Source organism: Colobus angolensis, unplaced genomic scaffold (assembly GCF_000951035.1).
Source record: "Colobus angolensis palliatus isolate OR3802 unplaced genomic scaffold, Cang.pa_1.0 Scaffold32, whole genome shotgun sequence".
Taxonomy (NCBI): domain Eukaryota; kingdom Metazoa; phylum Chordata; class Mammalia; order Primates; family Cercopithecidae; genus Colobus; species Colobus angolensis.
Window position 1 is genome coordinate 9,648,452 of NW_012116488.1, and position 18,206 is coordinate 9,666,657.

An 18,206-nucleotide genomic window follows, 5' to 3' on the forward strand; every position below is an offset into this window, starting at 1 on the left:
CGCCCCGCCCCCTCGGAGCCGGAACTGCTCCAGCTCCCACCCTTCTGCCCGCCTTCCGCGGCCCCCTGTGTGGTGTCACTTCCGCCAGCGCCTGACGGCGCGCCGGGAGTCTGGGTCTCGCGAACGCGCCAGGAGCGTCCCTACAGCCGGGAACGCGCCTCGCGGATGAGAACAAATTCGTCGCGCGGCGGCAGTGGAGGTGTCTGCCTCAGCCCCTGCCGCCTCCCCTCGCGCTCTCTTGCACTCTCTCGGAGCCGGTTGGGATCCCCCTCGGAAGTCCCCTGGCCTGGGGCCAGGAGGACCCCTCTGCGTCTTGCCTCCGCCAGGCCCAGCGCGAGCGGCGGGGCGCCGGCGATGGGTTCTCCCTGAGGAACTCCCGGCGCCAAACAGGGATGAAGGGGCCGCCCCAGGCTTAGGCCCCGCCGCGGCCTGGAGCCGGAGTCGCTACCCTGAGGCCGGAGCCGCCGCCACCCGCAGCCGCAGTCAGACCAGCTGCCAGCAGTCACCATGCCTTGGCCGTTTTCGGAGTCTATCAAGAAGAGGGCCTGCCGGTACCTCCTGCAGAGGTACCTCGGCCACTTTCTGCAGGAGAAGCTGAGCCTGGAGCAGCTCAGCCTGGACCTGTACCAAGGCACCGGGTCCCTCGCCCAGGTCCCCTTGGACAAATGGGTAAGAGCTGCCGGGCAGCGAGCCGGGCGGGGCTCGCTCCCCTCTTTAGGGCGCTTTGAACCAGTGCCATCCAAGATTAGTGACAGTCAGTCCCTCCTTGGGAATTGTTTGGACCCGAGTGTGGCACGGCTCAGAGAAATGTGTTAGAGTGTTGTTTAATCTGTTTGTAACAAGTTTGCTCTCCTGAATCACGTGTTCCGGAAACTTAACAGATGTCATGGAATCTACACTATGGGAAGAGTTGAGTCAGTGCTTCGGGGGGGGGGGTCTATGAAGCAGGCTCAATAGGTCCGTGGGAGGAGGTGACCAGAACTATCCCTTGGGATGTGAGGGGCCGCAGGGTTTTGTGGCAAACAAACCCTGCCTCGTGGGATGACATTCTGGAACGATTAAGGATGCAAAGGACCTCTGGATGTCAGAACCCCTAGTTATTGGTTTTGGGTTGGCTGCTTGCACACCATGGTTGCCTTGTTTGTCATCGTGCAGCGTTTGGCATCTGGAAGAAAGTGAGGTGAAGGCCTCCTGTGCCGGTTTGCCTGGTTTTGCTTGATTATATGTTTACAAGATAGGTTTGTGTACACAGCCTGTGAATGGTCGTGTGGCCCCAGTAGTGCTGTTGAGTTATGCTTCTTTGCTCCACGTGACAGATCGTAAAAGCAGGGGTTGCAAAAGCGCTGAAGCTGCAATTTTCAGACATTTTAAAACCTGTCTTCTACTTGTCATCTAGAGGCTGTGAGTTCACTCATTGCTATACAGGTGCTTCATCTGAATTTCAACTCACCACATACAGTTGTACCTGCATTTGTATGTTCAGTGCATGGTATTTTACTTAAAGTATGTTCACTTTTGGGTTTGACAGGAAGAGAGTGGCTTCTACCCTTTGCCCGACCCTTACTTCCTTAGCCACAGAAAATCTTAAATTGTGGAAATACCTTATTATGACCCTTAAGTGAATTTGTGCTAGAGACTGTAAATCAGTATATAATTTTATCAGTATGTACATGGCTTAAACTAGGGAGAGTACACAAGATAGTGGAAAGAGCCCTGGTTTGAGAGCAGTAAGACCCAGTCCCTCACCAGGAGGTGAGAGTCCTGCCCTTGGAGAGACTCTCCAGTCCGCCACAATTAGCCAAGTGATAATGGACTTAGCAATTCACCTGAGTTCAGTCAACACTAATGGAGCACACACTTCATCTCTGTGTCGTATTATGGTATTGTATTGCTGTAATTCTTTAAAAAGATAGGGATTCTGATGTATATTTTTGAATTCAACGACCCATGATTCTATACTTTTGGTACAGTTATGAATAGATTATCTTGAAAAAAGAGGGTTCAAGATTTATTAATGCCTTTTGTGGGTGGAAGGACTTTATATGCATTATTCTTTAATGCCTTTAACCCTGTAAGGTGGGCATTAATATTTCCATTTTACAGATGGAGTTAAGCAATTTGCCCCGTCACACATCTAGCAAGTATTACATCACATGGCCTAAGATCAAAAGAAAGGCAGTTAATGTTTATTGAGTATGTATTTATGTCAGGCATTGTACTAGGCACTTTCATTTGTGAGGTGTTATTTAGTCCTTATGGGAAGTCAGAGGTAGTGATATTTTAACTTTATAGTTTGAGTTCAGAAGCATTGGCAAAATGATTTTTGACAACACTTAATCTGAGGATTATGTTTTGTTCTTGATGGGTGGGTTTTGTAAACTAAAATAATGTTAAAGCATCCAGTAAACATTTCCTGTTGCTGATTTTTTATTTTCATGTGCTGTGTTGATGGTTAGGATAAATCTTGGTGTACCCCTTAGATACAGCTATTCAGAGTTCTGATTCCAAATTCAGTTTATTTTGACACTTGATTTTTTTTTTTTTTTTGGTAGAGGATTCTCTTGCTTTGTTGCCAAGGCTGGTCTTGAACTCCTGGTTTCAAGTGGTCCTCCCACTTCTGCCTCCCAAGTGCTCAGATTACAGGCATGAGCCACAGGACCCAGCCAGATACTTGATTTTAATGACTTTCATGACTGGAAAAAAGGTACCTTCAGAGATTCATAGATCCTAATGGAAAAACTGATCCTAATTGAAGAATTGCTCTACTCCTAATGTTTCAATTCTGAATGATCAATTATGCGAAGAATTGTGTTGAACTTGGCAGTGGCATTCCTTTCACTCCTGATCTCAATCAGTTTTTCTGTTACTATGACTAATTGACATTGCATGTATACACACAGGTTTAAAATTCAGTTTTTCAAGCTCTTTGTTCAGAAGACTTAGATTGGTTGAAATAGTCTTTACATGTTTTTAAACATTTTGTAAACTATATAGATAATGACTTAAAAAATGAGCAATGTTTTTAATAGACATTGTTTTCAGCAACAAAATTATGGAACAATGGAAACATTTCCAAATACAGTTTTTCAAATGCTCTCCTCATAGTACAAGTAGTCTTTGAAAAGTGGTTGCTTTCTTACTCATTATTAAAGTGCTGTCTTTATTTTGAAAAGACAGATTGTGTTTTGTTTTTTGGAAAATATCTGCTAGGGAGCATGTACCACTGATAGTCCTTGTCATAAATACATAAACAGTCAGTGGAGAATTCTTCTCTGTGTAAAAGGAAAATGCTTATCTTTAAATCCAACCCTTACACACTTGGCCCCGTAGGAGAGACCAGGAAACCAGAAAGTAATTGCCATTCACTGTCTCTTTACAAAGATTCTACTGTTTAAAGATGTTTTTATTCTATAGAATGTATGCGGAAATGTTTCAGTGTGCAGAAGTGGAAGGAACATCCAGCTGAGGGCACCGCACTTAATCCTTCCCTGTTGTGGAACTACTAGTCTTCTCTTTGTACCAGTTTGATATATGGCCTGAAGGAAGGTGCCAGTGCCCATTTGTATATTAAATATAAGTACAACTTTTTAATCTAAATTTGGAAAATGTGGAATGTCTCATTTTCTTCTCACATCCTTATGAATCATCTGATAATACTTTAGGATATATACATCCAGTTTTGGAGATTACTACCTTAAATGTGGCATGAAGTGGAGGGAGGAATAGAGGCAAGGGGTTTGGGATTGTTCCAGCATTGGAATAGGCTGTCTAAAAATTTCATAAACTCCTTGTCCCTAGAAGTGGTTGAAATGGCAAAATGTTGAAAGGAGGAAATTCTATTTGGGTGGGAAGTTGGATTTAATGACTCATTCCTATTTAACTCTTTATGACTGTGCCTTTATTTTTGTTTTTTAAATGGAATTTCTTTCATTAATCGATTCAATACATTTATTGAACTCTTAGCATGTGCCTCTGTGAGGGGCTGGGGGATACAGCAGTGAACTAAACAAAGACCCTTTTCTTACACGAGCTCAAGAAGATAGACATTAACAATTTATTACACTGAGGCCTTTTATTTTATTTTATTTTTGAGACAGGCTCTCACTCTGTCACCCAGACTGGAGTGCAGTGGCGTGATCTAGGCTCACTGCAGCCTCAACCTCCTGGGCTCAAGTGATCCCCCTACCTCTCCTCCCCTCCCTGCAGTAGCTGGGACTACAGGTGCTTGCCACCACACCTGGCTAATTTTTGTGTTTTTTGTAAAGATGGGGTTTCGCCATGTTGCCCAGGCTGGTCTCGATCTCCCGGACTCAGTCTGCCCACGTCGGCCTCCCAAAGTGCTGGGATTACAGACGTGAGCCACCTTGCCTGGCCACTGAGGCCTTTTAACTTCAGTTTAATAATGTTTCGATTGCTGCTTATATTCTCTTGGTGTTTAATAAAATCATCTTCAGTTCAAGAAACATTGATTACTGATTATCTGTCAAAGGCCACCTGGAGACTAGAATGTTCCCTTCACTTTTTCTATTTATATGCGTGAAACTCATTGGTGATAATTGAAAGCATAATGCCGTTAAACAGAAGAATAAAAAGCTCTAAAGGACTCTATAGTGGGACATTTATTTGCTGAGTAGTTCAGGTGGCTCCACTTTTAGTTTAAGAGTTATTTTCTTGTAGTATAGTGGTGACTAAAAAAAAAAAGAAATACTTCATAGGACTGGTGAGGAAACACTTCATAGTGTTTCCTTCATAGGACTGGTGTGGAAAATGTTGCTTGAGCCAAGTAGGTTGAGAATTTTTACTACTCATATATTATAGTAGCCTTGAATTTTCACAGGATGACTGAATTTCAGGGTACCTTATGCTACAAGATACATGGGATTTTGCCTAAGTGGTTGTAAGACTGGACATAAATATAACCTATTTAAACATCTTTTTTTTTTTTTTTTTTTTTTTTGAGACGGAGTCTTGCTCTGTCGCCCGGGCTGGAGTGCAGTGGCCCCGGATCTCAGCTCACTGCAAGCTCTGCCTCCCGGGTTTATGCCATTCTCCTGCCTCAGCCTCCCGAGTAGCTGGGACTACAGGCGCCCGCCACCTCGCCCGGCTAGTTTTTTTGTATTTTTTAGTAGAGACGGGGTTTCACCGTGTTAGCCAGGATGGTCTCGATCTCCTGACCTCGTGATCCGCCCGTCTCGGCCTCCCAAAGTGCTGGGATTACAGGCTTGAGCCACCGCGCCCGGCCTAAACATCTTATACTTAGGGAAATTATTTTGTAGCTTAGTGGTACAATGTAAATTATGAAACTGTTGACTCTTCAAAACTGTTAACATTTACCAGTTTTTTTCTTTTTCTCCTTTTGTTTTTTTAGAGACAGTCTGTGTTACCCAGGCTGGAGTACAGTGGTGTGATCAGCTCACTGCAGCCTCAAACTCATGGGTTCGAGCGATCCTCTAGTCCAGCCTCCTGAGTAGGTGGGGACTACTGGTGTACACCACCACATCCAGTTAATTTCTTTTAATTTTTGTGGAGACCAGATTTCACTGTGTTGCCCAGGCTGATCTTGACCTCCTGGGCTCAAGTGATCCTCCCACCTCAGGCCCCGCAGTTGCTGGAATTATAGGCATGAGCCACCGTACCAGGCCCCTTTAATATTACTCTTCACTGCTGTAATAAATCTTTCTGTATTTAGAGGTTTAAGTTTATTTCAACTTCTCTGCCACAAAATTGGGACAGAAATCTTGGTTTTTACTGAGAAGAGTTCCATCAAGTCCCGTTTCTTACATGGTTATCTAAGGTTGACAACTCTCCACTTTGCAAAGGCTAAGTCATTGCCTACATGTGCTTTAAAACACTGTTAGGTTTTTAATTGTTCATTTTTAACTATAAAATTAATATATGCTCGTTACAAAAAATTCAAACAGTAAAGAAATATATGAGGTATGAAGTAATAGAGCTTAATCCCATCTCTTCCAGAGATGATAATATGGTACAAAAGTTTCAAACTTTTAGTTCTGGAAATACTTAATACATGAAGCAAGCAGTTCTACTTAACTTTTTAAGTATTTTATGATGGGCCATTTTTTTTTTTAATGGAATGTGTCAGACATTCTTAAAAAAAAAAAAAAACTTTGAAAAAATCTGAAAAACACAAGTAGAGGTAAGAACCTTGATGTCCGTAACTTGTGGTACCTAGTTGCTGTGAAATAGGAAATTCTAGAGAAGGAGCAGGTTTTCTCCACTGTCTGGATTTGGGAGTGGGAGGGGGAGATTGAGATTGGATAGAGAATAAGTTTTACTATATTGATTTTTGAGGGGACTTTAGAATGGGGGGGCTTTAGAATGGGGGGGCCTTAGATCCAGGTAGAGAGGCTCAGGAGGCACTGGGAAGTATAGGAAGATTGCAGTTGTGAAGATATGGGAGTTATCCAAGTGTGAATAGTGAATAACACAGTGGGAGGAGATGGAACTGCACAAAGTGCATGGGTAGTAAGTAGATTAGCTTGAAAAACAAAAAAGGCTGAAGGTGAAACTTAGATGAACTCCAACATGTTAAGTTGTAAAGGATCAGAAAAAAGACTGAGATGGTGAAGTGTTATAGAAGTCAAAGGAAGTTAGAATTTCCTCTACCTAGGAACTAGGTAGAGATGAGAATTCAAGAAAGACGAGGACTGAATAGTGTTCATTGCATTTGTCCTTTTAATGGTGGTTACGAGCAGTTTCAGAGGAGCTGAGGGTTAGAAGGTCACTTGTAGTTTGCAGTTTGAGCAGATAGCTATCTTGACAAAGACAAAATGGGGTTGATGGCTAGGGGAAACATGGAGCAAGGTAGGGGTTTTAGTTTACTTTTGAAGATAATAGTAATCATTTATTAAATACCGTCCATCTCTATATACTGTACTGTGTGGGTGCTTTTACATACACTATCTCACTCTAAATTGGGTACTAACTTTCCATTGACTGTGAGGTTAAATAATTTACTCAAGCTTAGTATTAAACAGTGCAGCAAGATTTGAAACCTGTCTTTCTGACTTCTGTATCTTTTTTTTTTTTTTTGTGCACCACACTGCCCCAGATTCAAGAAACTTGAGCTTCTCAGACATAACAGCACTGGGTTCACCTGGGAATTTGCTGACATTCAGGCTTCTGGCTCCTTCCATACAGATTTTAGCTCTAGAAATTCAAGAATCTGCATTTTTAATAAACATCCTAGGAGATTCTGATACATGTGGTCCTTGACTGCGTTTTTAAAAGCACTTGCACTAAAGGAATGGAGAGTTTTTCCATTGTGTTTTAAAAGCTTGTTTCATGAGCCAGCCCCAAACCAGTACTACATTAAAAAAAATTATGATATGTTAACACATGATTTTGCTTAGCCTTCTGCAAAATCTTCCATTGTGAAAATATATTTCTCTTTTTCTTGTTGTGTTTCTGCAGTGATTAATTGAAGACCTTTTGCAAATTACTTAGTTTTTCTGATCCTCAATTGCCATATTTGTAAAGTAGGCACAAAAATTCAGAGGGTTATTGTGAAGATTTAATGCAGGTATAAATGTGGGTATAAAATAGTACACTCTGGTGTCCTGTATGTAGTAGGTGCTAATTAAATGTTAATCTAAATTAGCGAATGCACTTTTTTTTTTTTTTGAGAGAGTCTCGCTCTGTCCCCAGGCTGGAGTGCAGTGGTATGATCTCGGCTCACTGCAAGCTCCGCCTCCCGGGTTTATGCTATTCTCCTGCCTCAGCCTCCCGAATAGCTGGGACTACAGGAACCTGCCACCACGCCCGGCTAATTTTTTTTGTATTTTTAGTAGAGATGGGATTTCACTGTGTTAGCCAGGATGGTCTCGATCTCCTTACATTGTATCCACCTGCCTCAAGTCTCCCAAAGTGCTGGGATTACAGGCATGACCCACTGCGCCCGGCCAGCTCATGCACATTTTTATGCTCTGTCTTATCTCGATTTGAATTCTGATGCCTTGGTTTAAACTAATAAAGATGTATTTTTTGCCTACTTAATCTATGGAACTATGTATTAAAAAGAAACATATAATTTAATGTTTGCTTTTCTTCATATTGTCAAGCACACCTTGAGTTCCTTTACAGAGCCCGTCATTGTACTAGGTAGGTACTGGGAAAGAGAACAATGGCCCACATCTACAAAGTGTTTGCTTAGTACCAGGAACTATTAATATGTTGGTAGTTTTACATATATTACCTCATTAATGGTCACAGTAACTCTGTGGCGTTACTATTTCTATTTTATGGACGAGGAAATTGAGACTTGGAAATTAAGGATTTGTTCAAAGCCACCCAGCTAGCTAGTAAGTAACCTGAACATATGCTGTTTTAAAGGAGTGGGCTTCTCACACCTGCAACTATCTGATCTTTGACAAACCTGACAAAAACAAGCAATGGGGAAAGGATTCCCTGATGGTGCTGGGAGAACTGGCTAGCCGTATGCAGAAAATTGAAACTGGACCCCTTCCTTACACCATAAGCAAAAATCAGCTCAAGATGAATTAAAGACTTATAAAACCCCAAACTATAAAAACCCTAAAAGAAAATCTAGGCAATACCATTCAGGACATAGGCATGGGCAAAGATTTCGTGATGAAGTTGCCAAAAGCAATTGCAACGAAAGCAAAAATTGAGAAATGGTTATCTAATTAAACTAAAGAGCTTCTGCACAGGAAAAGAAACTATCATCAGAATGAACAGACAGCCTACAGAATGGGAAAACATTTTTGCAAGCTATCCATCTGACAGGTCTAAAATTCAACATCTACAGGGAACTTACACAAATTTACAAGAAAACACCCCATTTAAAAAGTGGGCAAAGGATGTGAACAGACACTTCTCAAAAGACAACATACATGTGACCAACAAACATGAAAAAAAGCTCAACATCACTATCATTAGAGAAATGCAAATCAAAACCACAATGAGATACCGTCTCTCACCAAAGGGTCAATTATTAAAAAGCCAAGAAACAACAGATGCTGGCAATGTTGTGGAGAAATAGTAGGAATGCTTTTACACTGTTGATGGGAGCATAAATTAGTTTAACCATTGTGGAAGACAATGTGGTGATTCCTGAAAGACCTAGAGGCAGAAATACCATTTGACCTAGCAATCTCATTACTGGGTATATGCCCAAAGGAATATAAATTGTTCTGTTATAAAGATATATGCACGCTTATGTTTATTGCAGCACTATTCACAATAACAAAGACATGGAATCCACCCAAATGCCCATCAGTGATAGACTGTGTACATATACACAATGAACTACTATGCAGCCATAAAAAGGAATGAGATCATGTCCTTTGCCGGCACATGGATGGAGCTGGAAGCCATTATCCTTGGCAAACTGATGCAGGAACAGAAAACCAAATACTGCATGTTCTCAAGTGGGAGCTGAATGATGAGAACACATGGACACATGGTGGGAACAGCACCCACTGTGGCCTGTCAGAGGGTGAGGAGTGAGAGGAGGGAGAGCATCAGGAAGAATAGCTAATGGAGTCTGGGCTTAATACCTAGGTGAGGGGATGATCTGTGCAGCAAACCACCATGGGACACATTTACCTATGTAACAAACCTGGATGTACTACACGTGTATCCCTGAACTTAAAAGTTGGAAAAAATAAATGAAGGAGTGGTCTTTAAACATGTTTGCTCAATTATCTCTGAAAATTTTTTTAAAAACTTCATATTCTCTTGTATGTTTAAAATTGACTTACTTTTTAAATTATAATTTTTTAATTTAGAGAATTCTGTTTAAATTACTTCTGTTTAAATATTCTGTAGAGAATAACTTCTGTTTAAATATTGATATTAAAATATAACTTTTTTCATCCAGTGGGATTTAAAAATCATACACATTATCCATTAAAAAATGCTTGAACAATCTCTTCATTGAAGTTGGAAATTTAACGTTGTATTTTTTTCCATTGAACTCCTATGTCCATTTTACTTTCTTTGCAAGATTCTATTGTAATTGATATGGTTTGTGCTTGTCTTTTATTGATCATGCTGTTATTTCTCTGCAATAAAAACATATATAAATTGAAATTGTTTATATTACATTTTTTTCTATTGCCATTAGGCTTTCTTTTGCATTAAGCAAATATTTTCTAGTGTAACATTTTAATTCCTTTAATGATTACATATGTATAATTTTTTTGAGACAGAGTCTCGCTGTGTCTCCCTGGCTGGAATGCAGTGGCACAATCTTGGCTCACTGCAACGTCAGCCTCCCGGGTTCCAGCGATTCTCGTACCTCAGCCTCCCGAGTAGCTGAGACTACAGGCCCATGTCACCATGCCTGGCTAATTTTTTGGGTTTTTAGTAGAGACGAGGTTTCACCGTGCTGCCCAGGCTGGTCTTGGAACTCCTGAGCTCAGGCAGTCTGCCCGCCTCTGCCTCTCAAAGTGCTAGGATTACAAGTGTGAGCCACCATGCCTGGCCCAGAATGTATTTTTAAATTGTTTCGTAGGGGTTGCTCTAGGGCTTACTATATTCACTTTATCAGTACAGTCATGGGTTGCTTAACGACAGGGATATGTTCTGAGAAATGGGTCATTAGGCAGTTTTGTTGTGAGAACATCATAGAGTGTGCTTGCCTAAACCCAGTGGCATGGCCTACTGTATATATAGGCTATGCAGTACAGCCTATTGCTCCTAGGCCATAAACCTGCACAGCATGTTACTGAATACTGTAGGCAACTGTGACACAATGGTATTTGTGTATCTAAACATAGAAAAGGTATGTACAAATATGGCATAAAATAAAAAAATTTAAAAAAGATAAAAGTTGATATGGCTGTATGGAGCACTTACCATGAATGGAGCTTGCAGGACTAGCAATTCCTCCGAGTGAGTCAGTGAGTGAATGTGAAAGCCTAGGCCATCACTCTCCACTACTGTAGACTTTATAAACACTGTACACTTCAGCTAGACTATATTAATAAAGGCATCTTTCTTTTTCAATAATAAGTTAACCTGAGGTTACATTAACTATAAACTTTAAAAGTGTTTTAAACTTTTTGTTTCTTTTGTAATAACATTTAGCTTAAACACACATTGTACAGCTACGCAAAAATATTTTTTCTTTATATTCTTATGCTATAAGCTTTTTTTTCTATTTTTAATTTTTTTTTTTTTTTTACTTTTTAAACTTTTTTGTCAAAAACTAAAACACAAAAACACACGTTAGCCTAGACCTACACAGGGTCAGGATCATCAATGTCACCACCTTCTACCTCCACATCTTGTTCCACTGGAAGGTCTTCAGGGACCGTAACATGCATAGAGCTGTCCTCTCCTCTGATAACAATGCCTTCTTCTGGGTACCTCCTGAAGGACCTGCCTGAGGCTGTTTTACAGTTAACTTTTTTTTTTTTTAAGTAGGAGTATATTCTAAAATAATGATTAAATAGTATAGGATAGGTATTAAATACATAAGCCAGTAGCATGATTGTTTATTATCACTCTCGAGTATTACGTAGTGTATGTAACTGCTAGACTGGCAGAGCAAGGGGTTTATTTACACCAGCATCACCACAGACATGGGAGTAATGTGTTTTGCTATATCGCCTTATGATGGCTGTGATGTCACCAGGTGATAGGAATTTTTCAGCTCCATTATAATCTTACAGGACCACTATCCTACGTATGGTCTGCTGTTGACCAAATGTCCTTCTGTGATGCATAACTTTATTTCCTTCAGAAAATCATGGGGCTTTAAGTGTTACTTTTCTTCTGGATTGTGTTGTAATTGCAATTATTGTTAAGTGTATAGTTGATCAAAACGGTATAAATTTATGCATTTTGATAATTAAGATCAAAACGGTATAAATTTATGCATTTTGATAATTAAGATCAAAACGGTATAAATTTATGCATTTTGATAATTACCCTTTTTTTTTTTTTTTTTGGGACAAAGTCTTGCTCTTTCACCCAGGCTTGGGTGCAGTGGGTGATCACAGCTCACTGCAGCCTTGAGCTCCTGGGATCGAGTGATTATCCCCACCTTAGCCTGCCAAGGAGCTGGGACTACAGGCATGGGCTACCATGCCATCTAATTTTTGTATTTTTGTATTGTTTGTTTGTTTGTTTGTTTTAGATGGAATCTCGCTCTGCTGTCCAGGCTGGAGTGCAGTGATGCAATTTCAGCTCACTGCAACCTCCGCCTCCTGGATTCAAGTGATTCTCCTGCCTCAGCCTCTCTAATAGCTGGGATTATAGGCATGGGCCACCATGTCTGGCTAATTTTTGTATTTTTAGTAGAGATAGGGTTTCACCATATTGGCCAGGCTGGTCTCAAACTCCTGACCTCAGGCAATCCGCCTGCCTCGGCCTCCCAAAGTGCTGAGATTACAGGCTTGAGCCACCGCACCTGGCCAATTTTTGTATTTTTTGTAGAGACACAGTTTCATCATGTTGCCCAGGATGGTCTCAAATTCCTGGATTCAAGCCATCCTCCTGCCTCAGTCTCCCAAATTGCTGGGACTACTGGCATGAGCCACTGTACCCAGCAAACATAAAAACTTTGATTGGAAATACATTTCTTAATGATAGAGGTTGGTTATGATCCCCTCCTCCCTAATTTGTTAGTGCATCCGTAGGTGAATATGCTTAGAGCTGGAATTCAGTAGGGCTCAGCATACATTTTATTCTAAATTTAAAAAATAGATACAAGCTTGAGAAATACCGATGTTATAAATCAGTAGATGAGAACTGAGAGATTTTGCAGGAGCAACATCACTTAGTTCTTTGAATTTCTGAGTGTCATGCCAAAAAAAAGTATAAGATGGGAAAAGATAGAAAATGTACTGCTAGCCCTGTCTGGAGGTTTTTATACCTTAGACAGTACATAAGGGAGAATTTCTGAAGGGAGAAAAATATGACTTTTTTGGCTAAGTGGGAGAAGGAAGATTGTACAAGGAACTATGGGACAGGAGACCCAGCGTAATGCCACCACTGTCTGTAGTCTGCTCAGTCGGTTTTAGGAAAGAATATGTCTGGATGTTTATACCTTAAAACCATCCATGCCCATGTACTACTGGGAAAGTCTTTAGGATTAAACAAATATCAGCATGAAGAAAGCCTTTTAAAGTAGTAATCTCCAAAAATAAAACAAGTTGATCCAAGTCTCACTATTCAACACTAGGGTGTAATACGACAAAGAATGATAATACTACTCTATGCAATATAGGATGCAGGAAGCACTTTACATATAAGCTGGCATTTAATAAATATTTGTTATTTAAATTTGAAAAGTAAATTGTCTTAAAAAAATTGCATTTACGTTCATTCTGTCTGTCTCCTGTTGTAGTCTGGTTTGCCCCACCATGCCACTGAAATTCCTTTTAATGGGATCACCAGTACTTTAAATATCACTTGAATACAGTAGGCATTTAAAAATCTTTGATTCTTGTTAGCTTTTGTTGAGCTTGACCACTTTTCTCTGTCATGTTGTTTTTCCACGATTTTCTGGGACATGAACCTCTTTCAATTTTCCTTCTACCTCTGCTTTTTTCTAGTTTCTTCTGCATGCTCCTCTTTCAAAACCCTTTTCTTAAATATTGGTGTCTGTGAGTTCTGTCTTAAGCCTCCTCTCATTTTACTCTATAAAAATTCCCAAACATTGCTCTCCTCATGCTGTGGCTTCAGTTACTCATTTGTTTATTATTTTATTTTTTTTTTGAGACAAGGTCTTACTAAGTTGCTCAGGCTGGAGTGTAGGGGCACAGTCTTGGCTCACTATAACCTCTGCCTCCCGGGCTTGAGCATTCCTCCCACCTTGGCTTCTCGAGTAACTGGGATTACAGACATGCACCACTACGCCTAGTTAATTTTTGTATTTCTTGTAGAGACAGGGTTTTGACGTGTTGCCCAGGCCGGTCTCAAACTGCTCAGCTCAAGATCCTCCTACCTCAGCTTCCCAGTGTTGGAGTTAAAGGCTTGAGCCACCATACCCGACCCATCCTGTGTGTTTGTAATGTTAATCTGTATCTCCAGCCCAGATGGCTCTCCTGAGCTCTAGCTGGAGGAAGCTCCAGCTTCCTCCTTAGCACCTGTACCTAGATGTCTCCTTAAATGTGTACTTTGGAACTGAACTTCTCATCTTCCCTCTAACCTGCTTCCCTGTGTTTCTGTATCTCAGTAAATGATACCTCTGTCTAAGCAATTGCCCAAGCCAGCCTCCTGAGTGTGATTCATAATTCTTCCTTTCCTTTACCCCTCATAATGCCAGTTAATTATTCTACTTCATAAATATGTTACAAAAATTTATCCACTTCTGACTGTCTTCAGTGTTGCTATCTGTGCCAAACCAACCTCTCTAGCTTCTGTTACTCATAACAACCTTCCTGGTGGCATCTTCACTTCATGCTGTACATGGCAGCAGAAGGGGCCCACTCAAAGTTTGAATCTCATCATGGCATCCTTGCTTAAAGCCCTTCAACGGCTTCACATCACCCTTGAGATTAATTTCAGACTCTTTAACATGCATTACAAGGCTCTTTGGATCCTATTCTTCCTTATCTACATAGCCTTGTCTCTGGGTCTTCGCCCTGGCACACTAAAGCCTAACGCAACTTTTCTTTTTCAAATACTGTGGTGTATCAAATATGTGTGCATGTATTTCCTTGACTTCTGCTTTCTTCGAATCCTTCCACATGCTTTGTTTTTGCCTGGACCATTTTGCCTGATTAACTCCTTCTAGTCCTCTGGTCCCAGCTTAAAATAGCACTCCTTCAGGTGGGCTGCCTTGAATCTGCAGGTTAGGTTCTATTAAGTGTTCAAATAGCACAGTGTATTTCCTCTGTATGTAATCATCACACTTTAATTACTTGTCTCTTTCGTAGTATACTATTTTGTAAGCTTAGTGAGGACCGGGATCATCTTTATCTTGGTCTCTGCTTTCTGTTTAATTTTTAACTTTCAATTTTTGTGGGTACATAGTAGGTGTATATATTAATAGGGTACATGAGATACTTTGACACAGGCATACAATGCCTAATAATTACATCAGGGTAAAAGGGGTATGCATCACCTCAAGCATTTATTGTTTGTGTTACATATAATTCAATTGTGCTCTTTTAGTTATTTAAAAATATACAATAAATTATAGACTGTAGCCACCTTGTTGTGCTGTTAATTACTAGATCTTATTCATTCATTTTTTTTTTTCTTTTTTTTTTGTTTTTGAGATGGAGTCGCCTGTCACCCAGGCTGGAGTGCAGTGGTGTGATATCGGCTCACTGCAGCCTCTGCCTCCTGGGTCCAAGTGATTCTTCTGTGTCAGCCTCCCAAGTGGCTGGAATTACAGGCACATCCTACCATGCCTGTCTAATTTTTGTAATTTTAGTAGAGATGAGGTTGCACTGTGTTGGCCAGGCTGGTCTCGAACTGCTGACTTCGAGAGATCTGTCTGCCTCAGCCTCCCAAAATGCTGGATTATAGGTGTGAGCCACCATGCCTTGGCCCTTGGGCTTATTCATTTTAACGATATTTTTGTACTCATTAACCATACCCCCACCGTACTACCCTTCCCAGCCTCTGGTAACCTTCCTTCTACTCTCTATTGCCATGAGTTCAGTTGTTTTAATTTTTAGCTTCCATAGGTAAGTGAGAACATGCAAAGTTTGTTTTTCTGTGCCTGGCTTATTTCATATAACATAATGACCTCTAGTTCCATTCAGGTTGTTGCAGATGACAGGATCTCATTCATTTTTATGGCTGAATTGTACTCCATTGTGTATATGTACCACATTTTCTTTATCCGTTAATCTGTTAATGGACACTTAGGTTGCTTCCAAATCTTGGCTATTGTGAATATTGCTGCAATAAACATGGGAGTGTGGATATCTCTTCGATAAACTGATTTCCTTTTTTGGGGGCTATACCTAGCAGTGGGATTGCCGAATCATATAGTAGTTCTATGTTTAGTTTTTTTGAGGAACCTCCAAATTGTTCTCCATAGTGAGTGTAATAATTTACAATTCCACCAACAGTGTCCGAGGGCTGCCTTTGCTCCACATTCTCTCTAGTATTTGTTACTGCCTGTCTTTTGGATAGAAGCCATTTTAACTGGGGTGAGATGATATCTCATTGTAGTTCTGATTTATGTTTCTCTGATGATCAATGAACACCTTTTCACATGGCTGTTTGCCATTTGTATGTCTTCCTTTGAGGAATGTCTATTCGAATTGTTTGCCCATTTCTTAGTAGGATTATTAGATTTTTTTCCTGTAGAGTTGTTTGAGCTCCTTATGTATTCTGATTAGTAATCTCATGTCAGATACATAGTTTGCAAATATTTTCTGCCATTCTGCAAGTTGTCCCTTCACTTTGTTAATTGCGTCCTTTGCTGTGCAGAAGCTTTTTAACTTGGTGTGATCCCACTTGTCCATTTTTGCTTTGATTGCCTGTACTTGTGGAAGTCTCTGCTTTCTTTATACCTAGTGCCTAACACATATGGGGGCATATTTGACGCCTTTGAATAAGTTCACAACTTTGTGTTCTTGTTCTTGTGATTCAAAATGAACCTGTTTTTTTCTCCTTAGTGTCTCAATGAGATCTTGGAGTCGGCAGATGCACCCTTAGAAGTCACTGAAGGATTCATTCAGTCAATTTCCCTGTCAGTTCCATGGGGCTCTTTGCTGCAGGATAACTGTGCACTAGAAGTGAGGGGATTAGAAATGGTCTTCCGGCCTAGACCTCGCCCAGGTTGGTGTGTTGTATGTTTCTGTTTTGTGTGTTTCTATTTTTATTCTTCAGAGACTGGGAAAGTAACCTGATTACATTAAATTTAGTATTTAATTTATTATTTTGCTTTGTATTTGTGAAATTTTCCATTGGTAATACATTACGACTTGGCTCTTTGTATAATGTACATGTTTACACATTTAGAGTTGTTTCTTTCCCTGATTATTCACAGAAACTTTAGTATACAGATTATTTGGTTTATTTAATTATTTGTTACCAGTTATCTAAAATGAGACTTGGGTTTTAAAGATTCAAAATTATTGTGCCAGAAAGCAAGGAAGAATGCTCAAAGATTGATGGAGAAATGTTAAAGGGACACAGGATTGGATGTCAAGGGGCTTCCATTGGCCAAATTTGGGAAAATTTGAGTATTACAAAGAATGATGACAGTAATGGTTTGTAACACATGAAATAAAAAATCTCTAGGACCATACTGATACAGATAAATAAGTATGTAAGGTGGACAGGGAGAAGGAATGCTCTTCTTTATAGCAGAATAGCTACTTGTAAATATAGAAAAACATGATAGAATTAGATAGAATTGACAATCTAGGTATGTTGGTATGCAATGATAGAATTATAATCCCTAGTGCTGCCCAAAACATGGAAGTTTAAATTATATTTAGTAGAGTTAAAGTGAAATTCTGTATTTTGAAAACTGACATTGCATGCATGGAAATCGTCTTTAGTAATCTGGCATTTAATTTACAAGATTATTCTATCTTTTAACCATGATTAGTGGATATAATATTTTTCTGTGGGAAGGCAAACTTTCAAATATTTTTCTCTTTAAAACATTCCATTAGAAAGACTTTTAAATTCCATTTTGGAAGGCAATAATTCTTGCGATCTCTGTCACTTTGCTTTGAATAATGTAGGGAGGTGTGGGGAGAATTTTCTCATGAGGGAAGATCTGGAAATGATTTTTCACATCTCATATGCTTCCTCCTCCAAGGATGTTCTTTTATTTTATCTACATTTATACTAATTTCCAAAGCCTGTATCATCTGCTACTTCTGCCACATTTCCTGTTAATTTTCTCAGCTAGAAGGGAAGAATTAACTAAAGAAGAATTAATCTCTTCTTTTAGCTTTCATAATGTTTTCTGTTGACATTCAATAGTTGTCTACTAATTGTATCTTATTTCTTTATATAGTAGGTTCTCTGAGGACAGAATTTACTATTATTTTTTCTACTTTCTACAGCAGGGTTAGCAAACTGTAACCTGCAGGCCAAATTGATCCTGTCATCTGTTTTTGTTAATAAAGTTTTATTGGAACACAGCCATGCTTATTTGTTTATTTACTTTAATGGCTGTTTTGTGCTCTAATATGAGAGTTGAGAAGTTGTGATATAGACCATATGGTCCACAAAATAGAAAATATTTACTGTCTGACCCTTTACAGAAAAAGTTTGTCAACCCCTGCTTA

General features: G+C 39.9%; 1 protein-coding gene across 1 annotated transcript in view; it reads left to right on the top strand.

Annotated features, from left to right (window-relative positions):
- The first annotated feature begins 121 nt into the window (after positions 1 to 121).
- Positions 122 to 18,206, top strand: part of ATG2B (autophagy related 2B) — an 82,734-nt gene continuing 64,649 nt past the window's right edge. Inside the window, exons 1-2 of the mRNA XM_011951495.1 lie at positions 122 to 669; positions 16,575 to 16,737. Coding sequence (XP_011806885.1) covers positions 508 to 669; positions 16,575 to 16,737 — 325 coding nt within the window. The 5' untranslated portion in view covers positions 122 to 507. The remainder of the gene's footprint in view (positions 670 to 16,574; positions 16,738 to 18,206) is intronic.